This window comes from Oryctolagus cuniculus, chromosome 4 (assembly GCF_051225735.1).
Source record: "Oryctolagus cuniculus isolate XC-2025 breed Fujian yellow rabbit chromosome 4, ASM5122573v1, whole genome shotgun sequence".
In the NCBI taxonomy this organism is placed as follows: domain Eukaryota; kingdom Metazoa; phylum Chordata; class Mammalia; order Lagomorpha; family Leporidae; genus Oryctolagus; species Oryctolagus cuniculus.
Window position 1 is genome coordinate 7743021 of NC_142870.1, and position 22118 is coordinate 7765138.

Below are 22118 nucleotides of genomic sequence, written 5' to 3' on the forward strand. Positions count from 1 at the left end.
GATACCCGGGAGAAGAACCTGGCTCCTGGCTCCGGATTGGTATAGCTGTGGCTGTTGCGGCCATTTGGGAAGTGAACCAGCAGATGGAAGATAGACTACCCCGCCCCACCGCTTCTGCCTCTCTGTAACTCTGCCTTTCAATAAATAAATAAATCTTTAAAAAACAAAACAAAATAAAAAACAAAGGCGTTGTGAACCAGGCTGATGGAAGCACAGATGCCTCCCGGCTGAGCCAGACCCGAGAGAACAAGGACATCTGGTGGCCGTGGTGTGGCCCGGTAACCAGCCATCTCACGCTCAAGTCCGGTGCGGGTGTTTGGGTAGGAAGAAGAGCATGCTGACTGTCGGTTCTGGTCAACTGCTTGTGCATTTCAGCTGCGTGGTCGCTGTGGTCAGCAAAGCTGAGAGAGGGGCTGCAGGAAAGGGTTTTGTCTTCCCAGGAGTCGGGCCCCAGGCCCCTGTGTGGCAGCACTGGGAACCTGCCCTGGGCCCCAGGCTGGCAGGCAGCACTGGGCCGACGCTCCTTGCCCTGTCGGCTGTGTGCAGCCCTGCCTCCCCGCAGAGGCCGGGCCTTCACCATCCTGGCGTCTGGCTGTGAGTGACGGCACCAGTGAGCTTGCTGGGGAAGCAGGTGGACCCCTGGAGAACCAGGAGCGAGGGAGGAGGTCGCCTGAGGACCATCTGTGTCTTCTCTCGCAGGAAATGCTCTCCGGGGTGGTGGTCGTAACCAGTAAGGACGCAGTCCAGCACCAGGGCGTGACTTTGACCATGGAGGGAGCCGTGAACCTCCAACTGAGCGCCAAGAGCGTGGGCGTCTTTGAAGCTTTCTACAACTCTGTGAAGGTAAGCGGGCTTGGGGCAGCCAGGACTTGAACCAGCGCCCATGGGACGCAGCACTGCTGGTGGCAGCTTTACCTGCTGCGCCACAGCGCCGGCCCCTCACCTCAGCTTGTGATTTTTTTTTTCATGAGCTTTTGGAAGTACCCTTGTTCCTGTGTGTAGTCTGGTCCCGAATGCGAGGCCTGTCTTCCTGCTGGAAGGTGTGTGCAGGCAGACGGGGCTGGAGGAGGGCTGCTCCTGCTGTGGCAGGGGCGGCCTGGTGCTGGCCAGGTAGCCAGCCTGTGCTGGGTCTGCCTGCCCGTTTCGCAGAGCAGGTCAGTGAGGTATCCGGAGAGGGGGACATGGTGATGCAGCCCCTGCTGGGTCCCCAGCACCTAGGCCGTGCCCCTCTATTGGGCCGAGACTTAGAGAGCAGACTCACTGCTCACCTCCAGGCCCCGGCACCCAGGACACCAGGGGGAAGCCCCAGGACCTCATGTTTGTCTTCAAGGAGATGATCAATAGACAGTGGACACACTGAGCGTCTGCTCTGAAAATCCAGACTGGGAAATACTCAAACATCTTTGTTTCTTTAGTTGACGTGACGCCGTGATTGACTTCATGGGACCCGTCACAGTCGAAACACGGGCACACTGGAAATATTCTGCCAAACTACCCTTGGGCTATGCGCATAAGACGTCTGGGAAGCATCTGTGAACTTGGTGTTTACACTTGGGTCCCTTCGAGATAGCGCATGTTTCATATGTACATGCAAGTGTTCCCAAACCTCCAAAACGTGACCTCGGGGACACGGCCGTCTCAGGCGTTCGGGCGGGGGGCACGGAACCGTTCTGGGCAAGGACACCGCGCTGTGCGCCGAGGTACTGAGCGCAGCTCTCTTTGCAGCCCATCCAGATTCTCACCAGCACCATCGAGATGGTGAAGCCAGGGAAGTTTCCCAGCGGCAAGACAGAGATTCCTTTTGAGTTCCCGCTGCACGTGAAGGGCGGCAAGGTGCTGTACGAGACGTACCACGGTGTGTTTGTCAACATCCAGGTGAGCGCCGGCCGCCGCGGGCGCGTCTTCTCGGGGAAAGGGAACTTGGCGTTGCTGCCGTCTCCTGCGTCTGTGTCGCTTTCTCGTTCCGCTCTCGAGATGTGTGAGCGAGACTTGTTTGAGACAGGAACTCCGCCGTGGCTGCCTCTGACCGTGCCTTTGTTTCCTTCGGCCGTTGCCTTCTTGCTTGGTAATAGATCGCCCTCACTTCTCCATGGCACCAGCCCCGACTCGCCCGCCCGTTTTATTCTTATAAATATCTCTTTGTTGAGCACCCAGAGGCTACTGCTTTAACATAGGCTTGCATTCTTCACGGAACAAGCCTGGCAAATGAGGGGAAGTGAATTTACGACTTCCGTCTACCTCTGCCAGTGAGGGGTGGCTCACTGCTGCCATTGTCGTCTCAGGAGCAGCGCGGAGCCAAGAGCCTCCCCTTTGTCCCACGGGAAGAAAGGTGCTTCTGTGCCCCCAGCCTGGAAGCCACCCCCTGCTGGCTGGGGCGCGGGGGAGGGCGAAGGTTAGGAATTTTCGGGACTTGTGCGTTTTTCAGTAGATAATTTGTCTGTACTCAACTGTGACTTTTCTGAATTGCCGAAGAGATCTGCCGTGAAGAAAGCCATGGATATGACGTCATGCATTGCAACAGATGTCTCTGTGTGCAGAGGAAGCATGGCTTGGGTCCTCTGTGGTTGGCCCCCCTGTTTCAAGGCACACGTGTATATCAAAGGCTTTGGGCAGGCGCTGGAGGTCACAGCCACGATTAGGTCCAACGCGAGGTACAGAAGAACGGCTCGTGGAGATGTGCAGATACTCCTGCACCCTGACCCGCCTTCCAGGCTGTCAGCCTTTCACCATGAAAGACGGAGTGACCGACACCTCGTTAGCAGGCCTGGACTTCGCGAGCGTGTCATTCTGAGATTCTTTTGTTCCCTGTGCAGAGCGAGCGTCACCTGGGCCTTGTCCACGCAGTGGCTCTCCGTGCTCCGTGTTTGATGTTACAGGGATCTGTGCCTTAGTCACGCCACGGAGTGCCATCAGGGCCACTGGCCGTGCTCGCCTGGCGGCTGTGCCTGTCGCTCCCTACTGAAAGAAACAAACGTGTCCAAAAGCAGGTTGGAAATCTCACCCGTTTCCGGATGCACACGCAGGCCTGCACGCCGCCCTCCTCCCGGGTCGTGTCTAACTGGAAAGTGCTTAGGAGACGTAACGTGACAGGTCCTTCAGTGAGAGTCCCCCACCCCATGGCCCAGCCAGCCTCTTCATTACGGCCATCGGGTTTTACCACTTCTGCCTTAGCCTCAGTTGTGGAATCGTGCACTCCCCAAGTGTCTGACAGACCTCTCCTCAGCTTAGCCTTAGATTTGTAAAGATGTATCCCCCGCATTCTTTTTTTGCTTTTTAAGATTTAGTTGCTTTATTTGAAAGGCGGTGGGGGAGGAGGGACTAGGGGGAGACCCATCCATCTTCTATCTGCTGGTTCACTCCCCGAATGGCCACAACAGCAGGAGCTGGGCCAAGCTGCAGCCAGGAGCCTGGATCTCCATCTGGGTCTCCCACGTAGGTTGTAGGGGCTCAAGCACGTGGGCCGTCTTCTGCTGCTTTTCCAGGTGCATTAGCAGGGAGCTGCATCAGAAGTGGAGCAGCTGGGATTTGAACCAGCACCGTATGGGACACTGGTGTCACAGGTGGTAGCCTAACCCCCTGAGCCACAAGGCCGACCCCAAAACTTAATCTCTCTGATTCTGAATGCCATTCAGCCTTTATTAGTATCTTGCAATCTTTGTTTCACCTGTATTTTTTCTGACTTATCCCACAGTTATCCATAGAGTCCTTATTTTTTTTTTAAGATTTATTTATTGATTTGAAAGGCAGTGTTACAGAGAGGCAAAGGCAGAGAGAGAAAGAGAGGTCTTCTATCCGCTGGTTCACTCTCCAGTTGGCCGCAACGACTGGTGCTGCACCAATCTGAAGCCAGGAGCCAGGAGCTTCTTCTGGGTCTCCCACGCAGGTGCAGGGGCCCAAGGACTTGGGCCATCTTCCACTGCTTTCCCAGGTCCTAGCTGAGAGCTGAATCGGAAATGGAGCAGCCAGGACTCAAATCTGTGCCCTTGTGGGGATGCTAGCATTGCAGGCGGCGACTTTACCCACTATGCCACAGCGCCAGCCCCAGCCATAGAGTCTTGACACTTCATCTTAAAATACTTCAACTCCATCTTCAACAACATGGGGGCTTTTCCTCCATCATCCTGGCTAACATTTCAGACCTGTTCAAATGAACAAAGATTCCCACACGTCACCTGATCCCCAGTTCATATTCAGGCTTCTCTCTGCTTATGTTGAGCAGTGCACTTCCTCAGAGAGGCTAGCGCTGGGGCCTTTTCTCCGGGTTCGTCCCTCCCCTCCTTCCTTCTGCTGCTGGGCAGGTCTTATTCTAGACCTGGAAGAGCAGGAGCCGCCCAGGGGAACCCTGACTCCTGTGCCCACAGCAGTGGGCCTCAGCAGGGCCCAGGCCCCCACCCCTTGGCACCTGCTGCTTCCTGTGCGTACTCTGAGGGTTAGCACGGGTGCACGACTTTGCATAGGCAGTTTTGTTGCAAAGCCCTGAAGTCATCTCTGTCACATTCTATAGGTACGAAGAAGTTTTTCATTTCTAACTTGGGCTGTGTTGTAGTAGCGGGATGTGAATGTGATGGCAGACAGAGTCAGATCTAACTCGGAGAGCTCAGTCTGCGCATCGTTTCTTGTGGGGTGGGGAGGGACTGGGAAGTGTTGCTCTTTCCCTCCTCAGTCATGCTGAGCTTCTTTGTCACCTTTATTATTAGGTGCTGCATATGACAATTTGTCACTCTTGTCGACTTGTTCTTTGTGCAGCTACTTGTCTTTTTAAAAATGTTTGCGTTGTAGGCAGGTTTTATGTTTGTTCAGGCCTTGTGGTCATGCTAGGAAGATTTTAAACTGTAACATCAAATATCACGTACCACTACGTCTGCTGAAAATTCACACTCCGAATTAATTTCTAGAGTTCCTAGGTAGGTGATCCACGTACTTGGGCCCTGTGCCTGGCTTCGGCCTGGCCCAGATCTGGCAGTTGGGGCCATTTCAGACGTGAACCAACAGATGGAAGATCTCTCTCCTCTGTGTGTGTGTGTGTGTGTGTGTGTGTCTCCCTCTCTCTAAGTCTTTCAAATAAATAAATAAATCTTTATTAAAAATGCACTTTATAGATATCTGCTGGACATCCATTGGCAGGTGTCTCCCTTCCTTCCTTCTTGCCATCATCCGGATCATAGCTGAGCCAGAGTCTTGCACTTCCCCATGGCCTGCTCAGCCCGACACCCCCCTCCTGCGACCTTCACGCTGGGGAAGGGTCAGGCAGATGCAGACTTGAGTCACAGGCCCGCTGCCAGCTGCCTGAGTTTGTAAGAGTGGGTTTGGCAGCAGGCAGATCGCAGCCCTGTGACCCCAGCAGCCTCTGACCTCTGCCCGGGCGTTGGCGAGGGGATCCTGTGAAGAGCTGGGCGCAGTGCCTGGCTCGGAGAATGTGCTGGATGAGTGCCTGCTGAAGGATGGAAGCCCAGGTTCTCCCCTTCGAGTTGTCGGAGTTCAGCGCGATAGGGAGCGCAGAGGCCGGGACCACTCCTGGGCGGAGCCCACTGCACCTGTGTTACACCTGCTCCCCGCCCGCTCGGTGTGAGCTGCCTTGAGTCACTAGTTCTTGCTTTCACACTTAGCACATACTGACCCTTTTATTTGCAAGTTACACAAGTCCAACTCACATGATCTGGCAAAAAAAAGGGGGGGTGGGTGGGAGGGGATACTGGAGCACAGAGCTAGCAGACAACAGGAGGCCAGGTCCCTGGCCAAGGCCCCGGGATGTCAGCTCTGCCAAGACCCCAGGTGTTTTGGGGGTCTCGGGGGTCTCAGGCTTTCTGCTGCAGGCTTCTGCCTCAGGCAGGCTTGCCCCTCCTTGGCTACAACAGAGCTGGCTGCCAGAGAGCTACTGGCTAGGCCAGTCCTGCAGAGAGCAAATTCTTTTCCATATTTAGAAATGGTTCTAGGGGCTGGCATTGTGGTGTAGTGCATTAAGCTGCTGCCTATGCCACCAACATCCCATATGTGCACTGGTTTAAGTCTGGGCTGTTCCACTTCTGATCCAGCTCCCTGCTAATGCGCCTGGGAAAGCAGTGGAGGATGGCCCTAGTGCTTGGGCCCCTGCACCCACATGGGAGACCTGGATGAAACTCCTGGCTCCTGGCTTTGGCCTGGCCCAGCCCTGGCCTTTGCAGTCATTTGGGAAGTGAACCAGCAGATGGAAGCTCATTCTCTGTGTGTGTCTCTCCCTCTGTCTGTGTAATTTTTAAACTGTATCGTCATAGAACAGTACAGACTGTTTTCTTGTCCTTACGCCTGAGCAATACAGCACAGCCCTCTTTACATGGCATTTATGTTGAATGAGGTGTTAAGAGGAATCCTCAGCTGATATCTGTGGGAGGATACATGTAGGTTTTGTGCAAACACTGTGCCATTTTACATAAGAACCGAAGCCTCCGTAGACTTTAGGGAGTCCTGGAACCAGTCCCCTGTGGATACCAAGGGACAGCTGTACACACACACACACACACACACACAGTAGTGCCAGCACTCATTGAGCTTGTCTGGTTGAGGCAACCAGATTAAAATCTTGGTAGAGAACACACACACAGGCAGCACAGAATGGTGTTTCAGTCAACCATGGACCACAAATACAGGAGGTCTTCAAAAAGTTCATGGAAAATGTACATTATGAGAAAATTGCCCATGAATTAATATTTTCTTTTTGCACCCCATAAACTCATACTAACTGTGATAACGTATCTGAATAGGCTGTAGTCTTAGGCCCTAGGGAACATAAGCCATCAGTTTGAAATGAATTCTCAAATTGAAGCAAGGACAAACATGTCATTGCTGGCAAAAGCTGGATGGAAGAATGGTGAGATGGTTTATACACAGTTTGTGGGCTCAGTGCCCCCAAGAAATTGTCAGTTTGCAAATGGATAAGTTGCCTTAAGAAAGGATACAATGCTGCTGAAGATGCAGCCCGCAGAGGCAGACCACCACGTCAACTCGCCAGGCAACTGCTCGACTTTCTGTGCCCTGATTGTGGAGAACCACTGACTACCCCCAGGAACAACAGCCGGCGCCCCTGGAGCCCACAGCCACCCCCAGGAACAACGGCCGGCGCCCCTGGAGCCCACGACCACCCCCAGGAACGACGGCCGGCGCCCTGGAGCCCACGATTACCCCCATGAACGACAGCTGGCGCCCCTGGAGCCCACGACCACCCCCAGAAACAACAGCCGGTGCCCTGGAGCCCACAACCACCCCCAGAAACAACAGCCGGCACCCTGGAGCCCACGACCACCCCCAGAAACAACAGCCGGTGCCCTGGAGCCCACGACCACCCCCAGAAACAACAGCCGGCACCCTGGAGCCCACGACCACCCCCAGAAACAACAGCCGGTGCCCTGGAGCCCACGACCACCCCCAGAAACAACAGCCGGCACCCTGGAGCCCACGACCACCCCCAGGAACGACAGCTGGAGCCCACGACTACCCCCAGAAACAACAGCCGGTGCCCCTGGAGCCCACAACCACCCCCAGAAACAACAGCCGGTGCCCCTGGAGCCCACGACCACCCCCAGGAACAACAGCCGGTGCCCCTGGAGCCCACAACCACCCCCAGAAACAACAGCCGGTGCCCCTGGAGCCCACGACCACCCCCAGAAACAACAGCCGGCACCCTGGAGCCCACGACCACCCCCAGAAACAACAGCCGGCGCCCTGGAGCCCACGACCACCCCCAGGAACGACAGCTGGAGCCCACGACCACCCCCAGAAACAACAGCCGGTGCCCCTGGAGCCCACAACCACCCCCAGAAACAACAGCCGGCGCCCCTGGAGCCCACGACCACCCCCAGAAACAACAGCCGGCACCCTGGAGCCCACGACCACCCCCAGAAACAACAGCCGGCACCCTGGAGCCCACGACCACCCCCAGAAACGACAGCCGGCGCCCCTGGAGCCCACGACCACCCCCAGGAACAACAGCCGGTGCCCTGGAGCCCACGACCACCCCCAGGAACGACAGCTGGAGCCCACGACTACCCCCAGAAACAACAGCCGGTGCCCCTGGAGCCCACAACCACCCCCAGAAACAACAGCCGGCGCCCCTGGAGCCCACGACCACCCCCAGAAACAACAGCCGGCACCCTGGAGCCCACGACCACCCCCAGAAACAACAGCCGGCACCCTGGAGCCCACGACCACCCCCAGAAACGACAGCCGGCGCCCCTGGAGCCCACGACCACCCCCAGGAACAACAGCCGGTGCCCTGGAGCCCACGACCACCCCCAGGAACGACAGCTGGCGCCCCTGGAGCCCACGACCACCCCCAGGAACGACAGCCGGCGCCCCTGGAGTCCACGATTACCCCCAGGAACGACAGCCGGCGCCCTGGAGCCCACGACCACCCCCAGAAACAACAGCCGGTGCCCTGGAGCCCACGACCACCCCCAGAAACAACAGCCAGCGCCCCTGGAGCCCACGACCACCCCCAGAAACAACAGCCAGTGCCCTGGAGCCCACGACCACCCCCAGGAACAACAGCTGGTGCCCCTGGAGTGGAGCTTGCAGCGGCAGCTGTGGAAACAGGCAGGATCAAGATGCTGATGCGTTTCTTGGAAGAACTGTGAGAAAAGATGAACCACGGCTTTCCCAGTATAATCCTTAAGACAAGGCATGATCAAAGCAGTGGCTACCAAGAGGTGTGCGTGCTCCAGCCACAGCCCAAGTGGTCCAATCAGGAGCCGCAGTCATGGCAGTGGGGAAGCGCGGATGGTTGGAGGGCAGTAACATGTATTTGTCAGCGGAGTATTTTGAGAAAGCCAGAGCTTCAGCATACGAAACGTCGGGAGCACTTCACGGAGAGTCCGTCTCCACCGCGGCCGCGCACCTGCTCAGTCCTGCATCCGGCAAGAGCCGTTCCTGAGCGTTTCGTGGGAAGTCGTTAGGCATCCACCCTGGAGTCCTCACTTAGCTCCTGCTGCCTGATCCCTCTCTGTCAATTTGCCTTTCAAATAAATATTCTTCCAAGTTTATTTCATTTAAAAAATATTAATTGTAAAGGCAGAGTTACAGTGAGGGGGCCAGGGAGGGAAGCAGAGAAAGAGAGGTCTTCCATCTGCTTTCACTCCCCAAATGGCTGAAGTGGCCAGGACTGGATCAGGCCACAGCCGGGAGTCTGGAACTCCATCCAGGTTTCCCATGTAGGTGGCAGGGACCCAGGTGCTTGGGGCGTTTTCTGCTGCCTTCCCAGGTGCATTAGCAGGAAGCTGGATTAAAAGTGGAACAGCCCGGACTCAAACTGGTGCCCCTCTGGGGTGTCGGCATTGTAAGCTGTGGCTTACCCTGCTGCGCCACAACATGGGCCCCTATTTATCTTTAATTCCAGTTTTTCACGAACATTTTGAAGTCCCCTCCAACAGTGGTCGTTCCTTAATATCATATCAGCTAATCTTGTAGCTGTCTTACACAGCTACTCATGGAGTTCATGTCAGTGCACTGTGGTGCTCACACAATGATTGGATCACCTGCTGACACATTCCGGCTAACCCGCTGTGCCACAGGTGCAGAGAGAGGGAGAGACAGAAGGGCCTTCCACCCACCGGTTCACTCCACAAATGACTGCAGCGGTCAGAGCTGAGCCGATCCGAAGACAGGAGCTGAGAGCTTCCTCCAGGTCTCCCATGCGGATGCAGCGGCCCAGGCACTTGGGCCATCTGCTGCTGCTTTCCCGGCCGTGAGCAGAGAGCTGGATCGGAGAGCAGTAGCCGAGACACAAAGCAGCGCCCACATGGGATGCCGGTGCTGCGGGTGGAGGCTTAGTCTAGTATGCCAAAGCGCAGGCCTGTAATTTTTTTTAAGGATTTATTTATTTATTTACTTATTTGAGAGGCAGAGAGAGAAAGGTCTTCCATCTGCTAGTTCACCCCCCAAATGGCCGCAACAGCTGGAGCTAGGCCGATCCAAACCCAGGAGCCTAGAGCTTCTGCTGGGTCTCCCACGCAGGTGCAGGGACCCGAGGACTTGGGCCATCTTCTGCTTTCCCAGGTCAGAGGTGGAGCAGCCAGGACTCAAACCGGCGCCCATATGGGGTGCCGACATGCAGGCTGGGGGTTTAACCCGCTGTGGCACAGGGCCGACTCCCCTACCCCCTACTCTGCACACAGGACACCAGTGAGCACGGACAGCCGGGAGTGGGCTGAGGGTGCAGAGACGAGTCAGGATGGCCGCGACTCGCCCGCCTGTGGGCCTGTATTGTATTCTGCTCTTGACCCTTGTATAGATTTGATGTTTCCAAAGTAAAATAAAATAAGAAAACAGCACTTTGCCTTCTGTCTTTCTGAGGTTAATATCTGAGTGAAGAGCTAGCTTGGGGCTCCTGGTCTCTTAATCTTCTCCCTGCATCTTCAGTCCAGTGAATGGAAGCTTGCGGAGACAGGCTGTGGCTGTGAGCTGGGCTCCGGTGCTGGCGCGGTGCCCCGCGCATGGAGGGTGCTCAGCTGAGTGCGGAGCAGGGTCTGTGGGGTGCCAGGCGCGGCTCCCGGCTATCCACACGCCCTCGCGGCGGTCCTCACTGCGCGGGCCCGATAACTGGACTTGTGGCCCAGCCCTGCGCCTCAGGGCCTGGCTCGCTCTCTCCTGCCGCTCCGTTCTCCCCCCACCCCCACCCCCGGGTCACTGCTGAGTCTGCGCACCTGTCTCCCGGTGGCCTCGCCACAGGACAGCCGTGGAGTACCAGGGAGAGTCCCTGCTCTGTTTCTAATTGTGTCTGGAACTGCCTTTGCTGCGCGCAGTAGCGCCCCCTGTGGTGTAGGGACTTCGTGCCGCGCGGTAATTGCAGTCTCCCCTCCTACGTCTCTGGCTCTGGCTCCCAGACGAAAGCCGCCCCCGCTCAAAGGACCGTTCTCCCACCTTTCCCTCCAGTACACGCTGCGCTGCGACATGAGGCGGTCCCTGCTGGCCAAGGACCTGACAAAGACCTGTGAATTCATCGTCCACTCGGCCGTAAGCTGCGTTTGGGGTCCTCGCGCTTCACTGCGGGGCTCTCCCGTGGGGTCTGGGGCCCATCCTACGAGGAGCAAGCTGATTGGTCAGCTTCTCGCTGTTTCATGGATCCTGGCCAAAGACCCGGGATTCCTGGGTCTGAGACAGCCAGAAGTGTGAGTCACTTCCCCTGGCCCAGGTAGGTGCCTCCCCTCAGGAACCCACTTTTTTTTTTTTTTTTTTTTTTTTTAAGATTATTTATTTGAGAGGCAGAGTTACCAACAGAGAGAGAGAGAGAGAGAGAGGTCTTCCATCTGCTCGTTCACTCCCCAAATGCCTGCAACAGCTGGGGCTGGGCCTAGCTAAAGCCCAAGCACTTGGGCCACCTTCCACTGCCTTCCCAGGCACATTAGCAGGGAGCTGGATCAGAAGTAGAGCGGCCAGGACTTGAACTGGCACCCATATGCGATGCCTGTGCTGCAGGCTACAGCTTAACCCACTGTGCTGCCGAGCCAGGCCCCAAAGCCCCCCTCCCTCCCTCCCTCCCTCCCTCCCTCCCTCCCTCCCTCCCTTCCTTCCTTCCTTCTTTCCTTCCTCTTATTTGAAAGAGTTAGAGAGGTAGAGACAGAGAAAGAAGTCTTCCATCTGCTGGTTCATTACCCAGATTGCCGCAACAGCCAGAGCTGCACCAATCCGAAGCCAGGAGCTTCTTCTGGGTCTCCCACGCAGGTGCAGGGCCCAAGGGCTTGGGCCATCTTGTACTGCTTTCCCAGGCCATAGCAGAGAGCTGGATCGGAAGAGGAGCAGCTGGGCCTTGAACCGGTGCCCTTATGGGATGCTGGCACTGCAGGCAGCTTTACCCCTGCGCCACAGTGCCGGACCCCTCCTGTGAAGTTTACAAAACCACTGCACTGGGCAGCGTCCCTCCTCCACTGGGTCTTCATGGCCTTTTAGTTCCCTGCCCAGTGGGTGGAAGATGCTCGGGGCTCCCAGGCTTCGCCGTGTGGGTGGTCCTGGAGCTGTTGAATGAGGACAGGTTCACGGTTGGTTATTTTGTTACCATTCCTAGTTCACTCATGGGCTGATTCCCCCAGGGAGACAGCTGCATAGCTCAGAGGCTACATCAGGGCCAGGCTGCCTGCATTTGACTCTCAGCTCTGCTGTGGGCCTGAGCTTCCTCACCTGTGAAATGGGCCCATCTCTGAGGCATGGCAGCACCTGCTAGGGCCACTGTGAACATTCAGCTGCACATGCCAGTCCCCAGGGTCAGCTCTAACTCCGAGAGAAATCGAGAAGGCGTTCCTCCCAGGTGCCACTGCGGTTCCTAGATCTCATTTCAAAATTCTGAGTGTATCGGGGACCTTAGGGATGGAGCTCCTGCCCCCTCATTTACAGCTGGGAGAGTGGTGGGGGTTGGGGAGCCCCGCACAGGGCGCGCCTCGTTTCCTGGCAGAGCTGTTTGGAACCCCGGCCTGCACCCTTGCTGCTTGCTCCCACGGCCGTGGCTTTTCTGAAGGGCGCCAGGGCCGCTCGGCTGCAGGGCCTGCGCTGGCGGCCGTGTCCCTGCTGACGGCGGCTTTGCCTCTGTTGCAGCCGCAGCAGGGGAAAGTGACTCCGAGTCCCGTGGACTTCACCATCACCCCGGAGACCTTGCAGAACGTCAAAGAGGTAACACGTTGCGTCGCGCACGCCCAGCGCCTGGCCTCGCCTGGGATGACGCCCTGTGAGCCGCGGACGAGGGCTGCTCTTCATTTGGGAATCAAGTGGCTGGCGAGAGGCAGCGCCTCACTGTTGGCTACACCCAGACTAGTCTGTAGTTTCAACTCAGTTCTTTACATTTTTATTTTCTGTATTTGAAAGGCAGAGCTGCAGGAAAGGGGAGAGGGAGAGGGAGAGAGAGAGAGAGAGAGAGGTCTTGGATCTGCTGGTTCACTCCCTAAGAGGCTGCAGGGGCTTGGGCTGGGCCAGGTCAAAGCCAGAAGCCCGGAACTCCCTGCCTTCCCAGGTGTACTAGCAGGGAGCTGGACCTGCACGCTGGCATCACAGGGTCACAGGCGGCGGCTTAGCCCGCTGTGCCACACGCCCTCGCCCTTCAGAGTCACCACCCTCCCACGGCCCTCGGGCACTCACCCCCCTGCCCGCCTTGGCCTGCCACCCTTGGTAGCACCGCGTCCCTGGGGGAGCCTACGTGGAAGGAGCTGACAGGTTCACTTGTGTTCTTTGTGGGGAAATGGGAAACTAATACAAAAACGAAATCGCTAGTTCACAAAATACCACCGGGGTTTTAAGTAGAAAAGGGGTCTGCTGGAAGCATGGACAGGCAGAGAAGCTGCAGAAGGGCTGAGGCGAGGCGAGAGCAGGTGCAGGGCTGTGTCTGTGCCCAGGAGGGGCGGGAGGGCAGCGGTTCGCAGTCGGCGCTCATCCTTGCCTGAAAGAACTTGAACGTGATGGCTGCTGCTTTGCGCTTCTCTCAGATGAGTTCTCTCACCTCAGTCACTGTAAAGTCTATGTCTCGGGTGCGTCGAGGCTTCTAGAGGTCTGGGCTCCCAGGCAGAGCGCTCCGTACTCTTTAGTTTCCAGAGCCGTGGGTGTCACTCAAGACGCATCTGGTCCAAGCTGGCAGGAGCTGTGAGTTCGAAGACTCAGCATGAAAAAGAGAATGTATAGCGTCCGTCATAGTTGTTTATGTTGATTGGCTGTAGAAGTGGTAACATTCTACCTATATTGGTTAATTTTCCTGTTTAGTTTTAGTGAGACTACCAGAAACATTTTATTATTTTTTTATTTTGGAAGCAGAGAGAGAGAGACAGTTCTAGAAAACTGAATGAGATGTGTGCAGAATTTCACAATTGGGAATGTTTTAAAATTGACTGTTTTGATTTATTTATTTTAAAAGATTATTTGAGACAGTTACAGAGAGAGGGAGAGACAGAGACAGAGGTCTTCCATTGGCTGGTTCACTCCCCAAATGGCCACCATGGCTGGAGCTGGACCAATCCCAAGCCAGGAGCTGGGAGCTGCTTCCTGGCCTCCCAAGGAGGTGCAGGGGCCTAAACACTTGGGCCAATTTCCACTGCTTTCCCAGGCCATAGCAGAGAGCTGGATTGGAAGTGGAACAGCCAGGACATGAACCGGTGCCCATGTGGGACGCCAGTGCTGCAGGCGGGGGCTTTACCCACTGTGCCGCAGTGCCGGCCCAAAGTGATGAGTGTTTTTAAAACCTCCTGTGTGTGGCTGGCTGTCCTTAAACACTGCTGGCAGCTTGTACAGTCTCTTCTGTCTCAGCTTGGTGAGGAGGAGCGTGCCACCTGCGGGTCGCAGCAGCTCGGCTGGTGTCTGAGAGACCTGGCCCGGCCCCAGGCGGCCGGTTCAGACTTGCCGGCCAGGTGCCGTCCTTGATTGCCGTCTGTGAACAAGCACGCGGCTCTGTTTCCATTCTGTCCGTAGCACAGTAACCGTGGGCTTCCTTTCCCTTTGTTCTAGAGGGCCTTGCTCCCCAAATTCCTCATCCGAGGACACCTCAACTCCACCAACTGCGCCATCACCCAGCCGCTGACGGGGGAGCTGGTGGTGGAGCGCTCGGACGCCGCCGTCCGCAGCGTGGAGCTGCAGCTGGTCCGCGTGGAGACCTGCGGTGAGGCCCGCCCGCCCTCCGCACTGTGTGACGGAGGCTTGGTCTTCCGTGTGGTGGGGGACCAAGAGGGTCGGGCGCTGGGCTCGGGAGGGACTGTGGGACGCCAGGTTCTCCACGGCTTCTGCCACGGTGTCACACAGCGAAGACGCTGTGACCGCAGCCCGCCCGTGCCCGTTGCTGCAGACGCCGTGGCCGTGGCCGAGGCCGGCCCGTGCCGGTTGCTGTAACAGCGCACTCCAGACCAGGTGGCTTATAGAGCGGCATTCATTTGGCTCAGATTCTGGAGGCTGCAAAGTCCCAGAACCTGGAGCCGGGTTCTTCCCAGTGTCTGGCCAGGGCCTGCCCCACACCGAATGAGGCGTCCTGTGGCAAGACAGAGCCGGCGTGCCAGCAGGTGGCTCATGAGGCCACGCCAGATCCATCTGCCCAGGAGGGCGGAGCCTCCATGGCCCACCACCTCCCAGAGGTTCCCCTCCGCAAGCTATTAGCTTAGGAATGTGGGGGGGGGGTTATGTTGCAGCACACATGCAGATGGGGGTGTCTGAGGAAGAAAAGGGGGTGCTCGAGATTCCCGCAGAGCGCACTGGAGTGGTGGTGGGCGTGGCAGGGGTCTGTGGATCAGCTCGGTGACGGTGACCGAGTGCCTGCCTGACCCCACGGGGCGCCCTCCTCCTCCAGGGTGCGCAGAAGGCTATGCCCGCGACGCCACGGAGATCCAGAATATTCAGATCGCCGACGGGGATGTGTGCCGGGGCCTCTCTGTGCCCATCCACATGGTCTTCCCCAGGCTCTTCACCTGCCCCACGCTGGAGACCACCAACTTCAAAGTGGGTGAGTGTCGGCGTGGCCGTGGAGGGGGCTCGGGCCAGGCTCACAGCTTCTGCCCCCGGGTGTGGCAGAGCGAGGTGGGGGGGTTGGGGGGGCAGGAGTTAGCTGGAGCAGAACGAAAGTGCAATCACAGGAACCAAGACGCACATGAGCAAAATGGCCAGCAATGCAGAGAGCCCCTCAGAGAGAGCCCTCTGGTAGGAGAACTGCAGCAGCGCGAAAGCCCCTGCCACGAAGTCAGGCCCCTCCCTTATTCCCTCCAGACAGGGGGGTGTTGGAGGCAGAGTCCATTTGAATATTCAGTAGGGGTGGGGCTCAAGCACCGCCCATTTTAGGAAGTAGCGGAAGTGTCATGGCATCAGGTGCATGATGGGAGTGGGAGTGCTCCCCGCCCCGCCATGGTAATGACATGATAATGACCTAAAGGTCATCTGGCGACACATCCTGTGGCTGTGTCGGATGTGTCCAGCGAGCGCAGCATTGTGAATTGGGGTTTCCTGTACTTGGTTTGCTGGTGCATGGGAGGTCTGGCCCCTGCTCAGGGGGGAAGGGAACCCGTCACGGCCCGGCCACAGCTGTCCCCAAGTGGGTCGCTGTTGCTGTCAGACGTGAATCGCCTGACCCCTGTGGGTTGGGCAAGAGCTGTCCCTAACCAGCCCCAGCCGGTGTGTGGTTGAGCAAGGAGCTGTCAGTCACCGCCTGTGCTGTGGGGCGGGTGGGTGGGAAGCTGTGAGCCCTCCCACAACACTGGGAACTGGACCTGCTAGGGACATGGTGGGGAGCAGCCAGGCCCCCGTGGCACTTGGTCATCCTCGCCACCATGGAAGGGTGAGTCTGAGCAGGTGCTCTGGTGCAGGTGTGCAGGTGTGCGGGCGGGCTTCTCTGAGCAGGTGCTCCGGTGCGGGTGTGCAGGCATGCGGGCTTCTCTGAGCAGGTGCTCCGGTGCGGGCGTGCAGGCGTGCGGGCGGGCTTCTCTGAGCAGGTGCTCCGGTGCGGGCGTGCAGGCGTGCGGGTGGGCTTCTCTGGCCTCTGACGAGGTGCATTGGAGCAGAGACGCAGAGTGTGAGCCCGGCTTCCGTGCCTGGCCGTTTTTCACGAATCCGTGTGTAAACAGTGTGACCCCAGATGGGAATGACGGCCCAGACAGAGGTTCCGATCTTGCTTCCTGCCCCTAACACGTCCTGCCTGAACACGTCCGTAGTTTTAAATCTCACCATGTGTTTCCAGGGTCCATCTGTCCTAGAGAGAACCTTGTTAATGGAGTTCAGCTGCGAGGTCGCCCATGCTGCAGAGTGGAACAGACGCAGCAGGAAGGGCCCTCTGCAGGCTGATGGAGACCACGAGGGAGTCCCGGGCTCTCCTGGACGTCTCGGGGCCGTGCCCGAGGCTGCCTGGGACACAGACGTGCTGAGGGCTCTCGGTCAGGGCTCCTGCTACCAGCTGCCGGCCTCACTGAGAGGTGGGGACTGGCCCCAAGGCTGCTGTGTTTTTATTAGTGTCACAGTCCCTGTGTCTCAGGATGGGCTTTCTCATCATTAGTCCAGTGAGGATGGTTTTTCAGTTACACTTTTTTTTTTTTGCAAAGCACACAAGTAGCGATCTCCCATCTGCTGAGTCACTCCCCAAAGACCTACCGTACGTAGCCAGGGTGGAGCCGGACTCCGTCCAGGTCTCCTATGTGCGTGGCAGGGAGGCACCCAGCTACTTGAGCCGTCACCACTGCTTCCCAGGATCGGCATTAGCCAGAAGCTGGAGCCAGAGCCAGAGCCAGAGCCAGGTCCTGAATCCAGGCCTCCAGCATGGGACGCGTGGGCTTCCTAACTGCCAGGCCAGTGCCCTCTCCACACCAGGGTTTTAAGCATTCCAGGTGATGCCGTTGACACTGGGACTATGAACCCACACACACACATACACACACACACACACACACACACCCAGTTGCATCCCAAGCTCGGCTCCCCAGAGAGGGACTGCTCTTCGCAGCTCTCTTGGCTGACGCACGGGACATCTTGGCTGTTTCTTTGCCCGCACTATGGACCCGAGCCGCAGAGCTGGGCTGGATGGTGGGGTTGGCAGCCCAGGGACCCTGGGATGAAGCCCTCCATTGTCCCAGCAGTGTGCGGGGTCAAGACGCCCACATCTGTGGCAGGGAGGGCAGCAGGCGCTGTGGTGACCCAGACTCAGAAGGCCAGCCCTGCGGAGGCAGAGGGAGCAAGGCCGGCTAGCAGCACGAGTTTGCTTGGAAGACACACTTGCGTGCATTACTGAACAGGTCATAGCGCCCTCTATAAAACCCAGAGGTACTGCGGCGGTGTGCATCCCCCCCGCCCCCCCACTCGCCACACACACACACACACACACACACACACACAGGCGCGCACGGGGACGTGGTCCTCAGGCCCCGCCCGTGAGGAGTGGACCCCAGAGCCCTGCGGGGTCCTCTCTGCCCACACACGCTTGCCCACCCGCCTCTCCACGCCACACTGGGGAGGGACCGGGGGCTTTTCTCCCAGGAGCGCCCTCCTCACCCCTCCCTTCTGTTGTGATCAAGGCCTTAGCCACAGCAGCTGGAGAGCTGGCGAGGACAGAGCCCTTTGCTGCAAGGTGGAGAGACCAGGGTCCACCAGGTGTCAGATCACCTGGCCGTGTGCGCAGGGCCAGCGATGGCCTGTGTGCTCTTTCTGGAAGTGGTTTCTCGCGGGAGGATGGAGACCTGCCGGACAGCCCTGGGCTGTTTGCACTCTGCTGGGATGACTAAACGCGTGTGACGAGATGGAAGGTTGCAGGGGTGGGCAGACCTCGGCGGGCAGGTGGCTGGGCGTGGGACGCGGTGCTGGGGGGGAGGGGCGCGCCGTGCCTGCAGCGGAGCCGCGGTGTGCAGTGCTGTGCGGGGCGTAACCCGTCTCTCCTCTGCAGAGTTCGAGGTCAACGTCGTCGTGCTGCTGCAGGCCGACCACCTGATCACGGAGAACTTCCCGCTGAAGCTCTGCAGGGCCTAGGCCAGGCCGCGGGGGGGCAGGGGCGCGCCCAGGGCAGCCCCGCGGCCTCCCCACCCGCGTGCGTCCACACTGCCTCTCCGGAAGCGGGCCTGCTGTCTCGTGACGGTGCCTCCCGGCCTAGCCAGACCTTGCCTTTGGAACCGAACGGGACGTATGCACGCTCTTGGCAAGACCCTGTCAGGGCGCGTTTCTTGTGGCTTCTGACCTCCTGTGCCTTGCTGGGCCTCCTCAAACTGTTGTCCCCGCAGCGTGGGCGTGGCTGTGAGGGGGGCTCGTGGGGACAGGACACCCTTTCCGACTTGCGCATGGATGGCCAGGGACATTCCTCGCTTGGGAAGTCCGAGCAGCACCGCGAGCCGCCGAGGAGGCGCGCCAGGTGGCGTCCCCTTGGCTCCCACTCTGTCCCGCGGTTCTTTTTATAACATTTTCCACGGCATCTTCGGTCTCCGGGGACCCGCGACTGAGCCGGGCTTTCTGACCTGAAGCCTCCCTCGTGGCGGGTGCGGGTGCCAGTCCCTTTGTTCCTTCGAACCCTGCTGTGACCGCTGGCCCGCAGTGAAGGGCCTCACCGCTAACCAGGCTGCTGTGCACACGGGCCGGCCTGGCGGCCCCGGAACACGCGTGGTGCGGGGAGCGCGGAGGCCGGACAGACCCCGCCCGCACCGCCGCCTCACCAGCGACTGATCCGACTGCTGGTGGTCAGAGCGCAAGCGCCTGGCTTACGACGTCCTGTTACGCCCACGGCTTTAGTAAGGACCCGTGACGACGTGCGTGTAAGCGGCAGGAAGGTACACCTTCTGGGGGATTTCAAGAAGAAATCACTTATACTGGAATTAAACATGCACCAAACGGAGCAGCCAAGTGCCGGTTTGAGACGGGGATGGGTGGTGCCGAAGGGAAGGGCGCGGCCAGCGCGGAGCCCCGGCCCTCGTCGCGCCCTGGGCAGCGGGGGCGCCCGGGAGGCGGGTGCGGCGCAGGGTCGCTCCGCACGCGGGCAGCAGGGGCGGGGGCGCTCTGCACACGGGGTAGCAGAGATGGGGGCGCCCGGGGAGGCGGGCGCGGCGCGGGGTCGCTCCGCACACAGGCAGCGGGGGCGCCCGGGGTCACTCCGCACGCGGGCAGCAGAGGTGAGGGTGTCCGGGGAGGCGGGGGTGTCCGGGGAAGCGGGCGCGGTGCGGATCGCTCAGCATGCAGGAAGCAGGGGCGGGGCTGGTCGCTCAGCACGCGGGCAGCAGGGGCGGGGACGCTCTGCACACGGGGTAGCAGAGATGGGGGAGCCCGGGGAGGCGGGCGCGGCGCAGGGTCGCTCCGCACATGGGGCAGCAGAGGTGGGGGCGTCCGGGGAAGCAGGCGCGGGGCGGGGTCGCTCCGCACACAGGCAGCAGGGGCGGGGCGCCCGGGGTCACTCCGCACACGGGGCAGCAGAGGTGGGGGCGCCCGGGGAAGCAGGCGCGGGGCGGGGTCGCTCCGCACATGGGGCAGCAGAGGTGGGGGTGTCCGGGGAAGCGGGCGCGGGGCGGGTCGCTCCGCACGCGGGCAGCAGAGGTGGGGGCGCCCGGGGAGGCGGGGCCGCTCCGCACACGCGGCGGGCAAGCCCTCGGTGAAGGCGCAGCGCGGCCCCGGCCGTGCCCATCCTCCCCGGAGCCCCCAAGTCTGCCGTCCTGGGGAAGGCCGGGGCTGAGACGACACTCTCCAGGACGCGGGTGCAGACTGCCATCCTCGGCGCGTCTGAGCACTATCACGTGACGGCCGCGCGGCACGTGGGGGCGTGGCCGCGCCGCGTGCCCCCGGGCGGAGCATGCGCAGAGCGGGGAGGGCGGCCCCTCTCGCGGTCCGAGCAGCTCTCCGGGCCTGAGGCGGCCGTCCTGGGGCTGGGGACCCGGTGACCCAGCGCGGCCCCCGGGTCGTCCCTGGGCCTCGCACGCTGCGCAGGGCTCAGCTCCCTGCGCGCCCTCACCGCCGAGCCGCCTTGGTGTCGGGAGAGGCGGGCGGGGATCCCGCGTCCGGCGGCGCGCGCTGTCCACCGCGGCGCACGTGCGGGCCCTGCGCCCGCGTGGGGACCCGAAAGCCGCCCCGGCCCGGCCTTCTGGGGAGAGAACCGGCGGACCGAGGGTCTCCACCCCCAAACCCCCTCCCACTCTCCCCTTTCAAATAATAGATAAGCAGATGTTTTCTGAAGCGATACATTTTTGAAAAAAAAAATTAGTGTAATGAAGGTACCGGAGGAGACATTGAATTAAATATACAAACCACAACTGGACCCAGATGAGAACTTAGCACAGTGTAAGATGGTATTTTGAATGCAGAGAAGATTCGTTAACGCTTGCATTTCTGATACTCCCCTCACCTGATGAATTCTGAAGGGGCGCACCTGTCCGAGCGGGTAATGACGTAATCAGCAGGGGATGGAGCCGCGCCGCGGGCGGTGACGCGTTAGAACAGGCACCGGCAGGGCCAAGGTCAAGAGAAGCGCCGGGCGGAAGCCGAGTCCCCGGTAGACGTTTTTTCCGTACATTAAAATGAAGGGGCAGATTGGGGAAAATCGCATAATGCCGCACGACGTGTTAGCGTCGCTTTCGTACGAGAATTTTCTTACAGATGAGTAAGGAAAATATGCACACCTCAAAGCCCAAAGGTGCTTCTCACGCCGGGCAGGTTTCCCGCGCCCTGGTGTGAGCGCTCAGGGTGCCCTCGGGGCTCTGGGTGCCCGGGGTGGGCAGTGTGGGCGCCAGTCCACGCAGGTCGATCCGGAAACCGGACGGTGCTGTTGGCGGGAGAGATGCCGTGGGCTGGGGCCCAGCTCCTGGTGTGCTGAGGCCCTGGGTAGCCGAGTCCCGGTCTGCCCCTGCACAAGGCCGCTGCTCTCTGCGCCTGTGGCTTGGATGAGTGAGTCAGGTAAGCGGGACGTCATCTCAGACACTAACCCGGCGTCTCTGCACCTGCCATGTACTTCCAGCTCTTGGTTTGAGTGCGTGGCTGCAGGCAATGAAACTTTTTTAAAAGGAGTTTATTTATTTATTTATTTATTTGACAGGCAGAGTGGACAGTGAGAGAGAGAGACAGCGAGAAAGGTCTTCCTTTGCCGTTGGTTCACCCTCCAATGGCCGCCGCGGCCGGCGCACCACGCTGATCCAAAGGCAGGAGCCAGGTGCTTCTCCTGGTCTCCCATGGGGTGCAGGGCCCAAGCACTCGGGCCATCCTCCACTGCACTCCCTGGCCACAGCAGAGAGCTGGCCTGGAAGAGGGGCAACCGGGACAGAATCCGGCGCCCTGACCGGGACTAGAACCCAGTGCCGGCGCCGCTAGGCAGAGGATTAGCCTAGTGAGCCGCGGCGCCGGCCAAAAGGAGTTTATTTTATTTTTATTTTTTTGACAGAGTTAGAGATAGAAAGATCTTCCTTTTTTCCATTGTTTCAGCCCCAGATGGCCACTATAGCTGGCACTGCACCGATCCGAAGCCAGGAACCAGGTGCTCCCTCCTGGTCTCCCATGAAGGTGCAGGGCCCAAACACTCGGGCCATCCTCCACTGCCCTCCCGGGCCACAGCAGAGAGCTGGACTGGAAGAGGAACAGCCGGGACTAGAACCTGGTGCCCATATGGGATGCCGGCGTCACAGGTGGAGGATTAACCAAGTGAGCCACGGCGCTGGCCCCGCAATGAAACTTTTTAAAAAAATTTTTTTCCACTTTAAAAAAAA

General features: G+C 59.2%; 1 protein-coding gene across 5 annotated transcripts in view; it reads left to right on the forward strand.

The window, feature by feature from the left end:
• The window catches only part of VPS26C (VPS26 endosomal protein sorting factor C), a 41053-nt gene extending 21780 nt beyond the window's left edge, over positions 1-19273 (forward strand). The window contains exons 2-9 of one of the 5 annotated variants that reach the window (XR_016232989.1): positions 700-843; positions 1726-1875; positions 10900-10980; positions 12553-12627; positions 14045-14160; positions 14443-14593; positions 15272-15424; positions 18338-19273. Coding sequence is in view for 3 of the 5 variants with exons in the window: in XM_008274876.5 (XP_008273098.2) it covers positions 700-843; positions 1726-1875; positions 10900-10980; positions 12553-12627; positions 14443-14593; positions 15272-15424; positions 18338-18420 (837 nt within the window). In the remaining 2 variants the exon portion in view is untranslated. Of the gene's footprint in view, positions 1-699; positions 844-1725; positions 1876-10899; positions 11159-12552; positions 12628-14044; positions 14161-14442; positions 14594-15271; positions 15425-18337 lie in introns of all 5 variants that reach the window. The other 4 variants (XR_016232988.1, XM_008274876.5, XM_017350796.4 and 1 more) reach the window with 4 other exon arrangements.
• The last annotated feature ends 2845 nt before the right edge of the window (positions 19274-22118 follow it).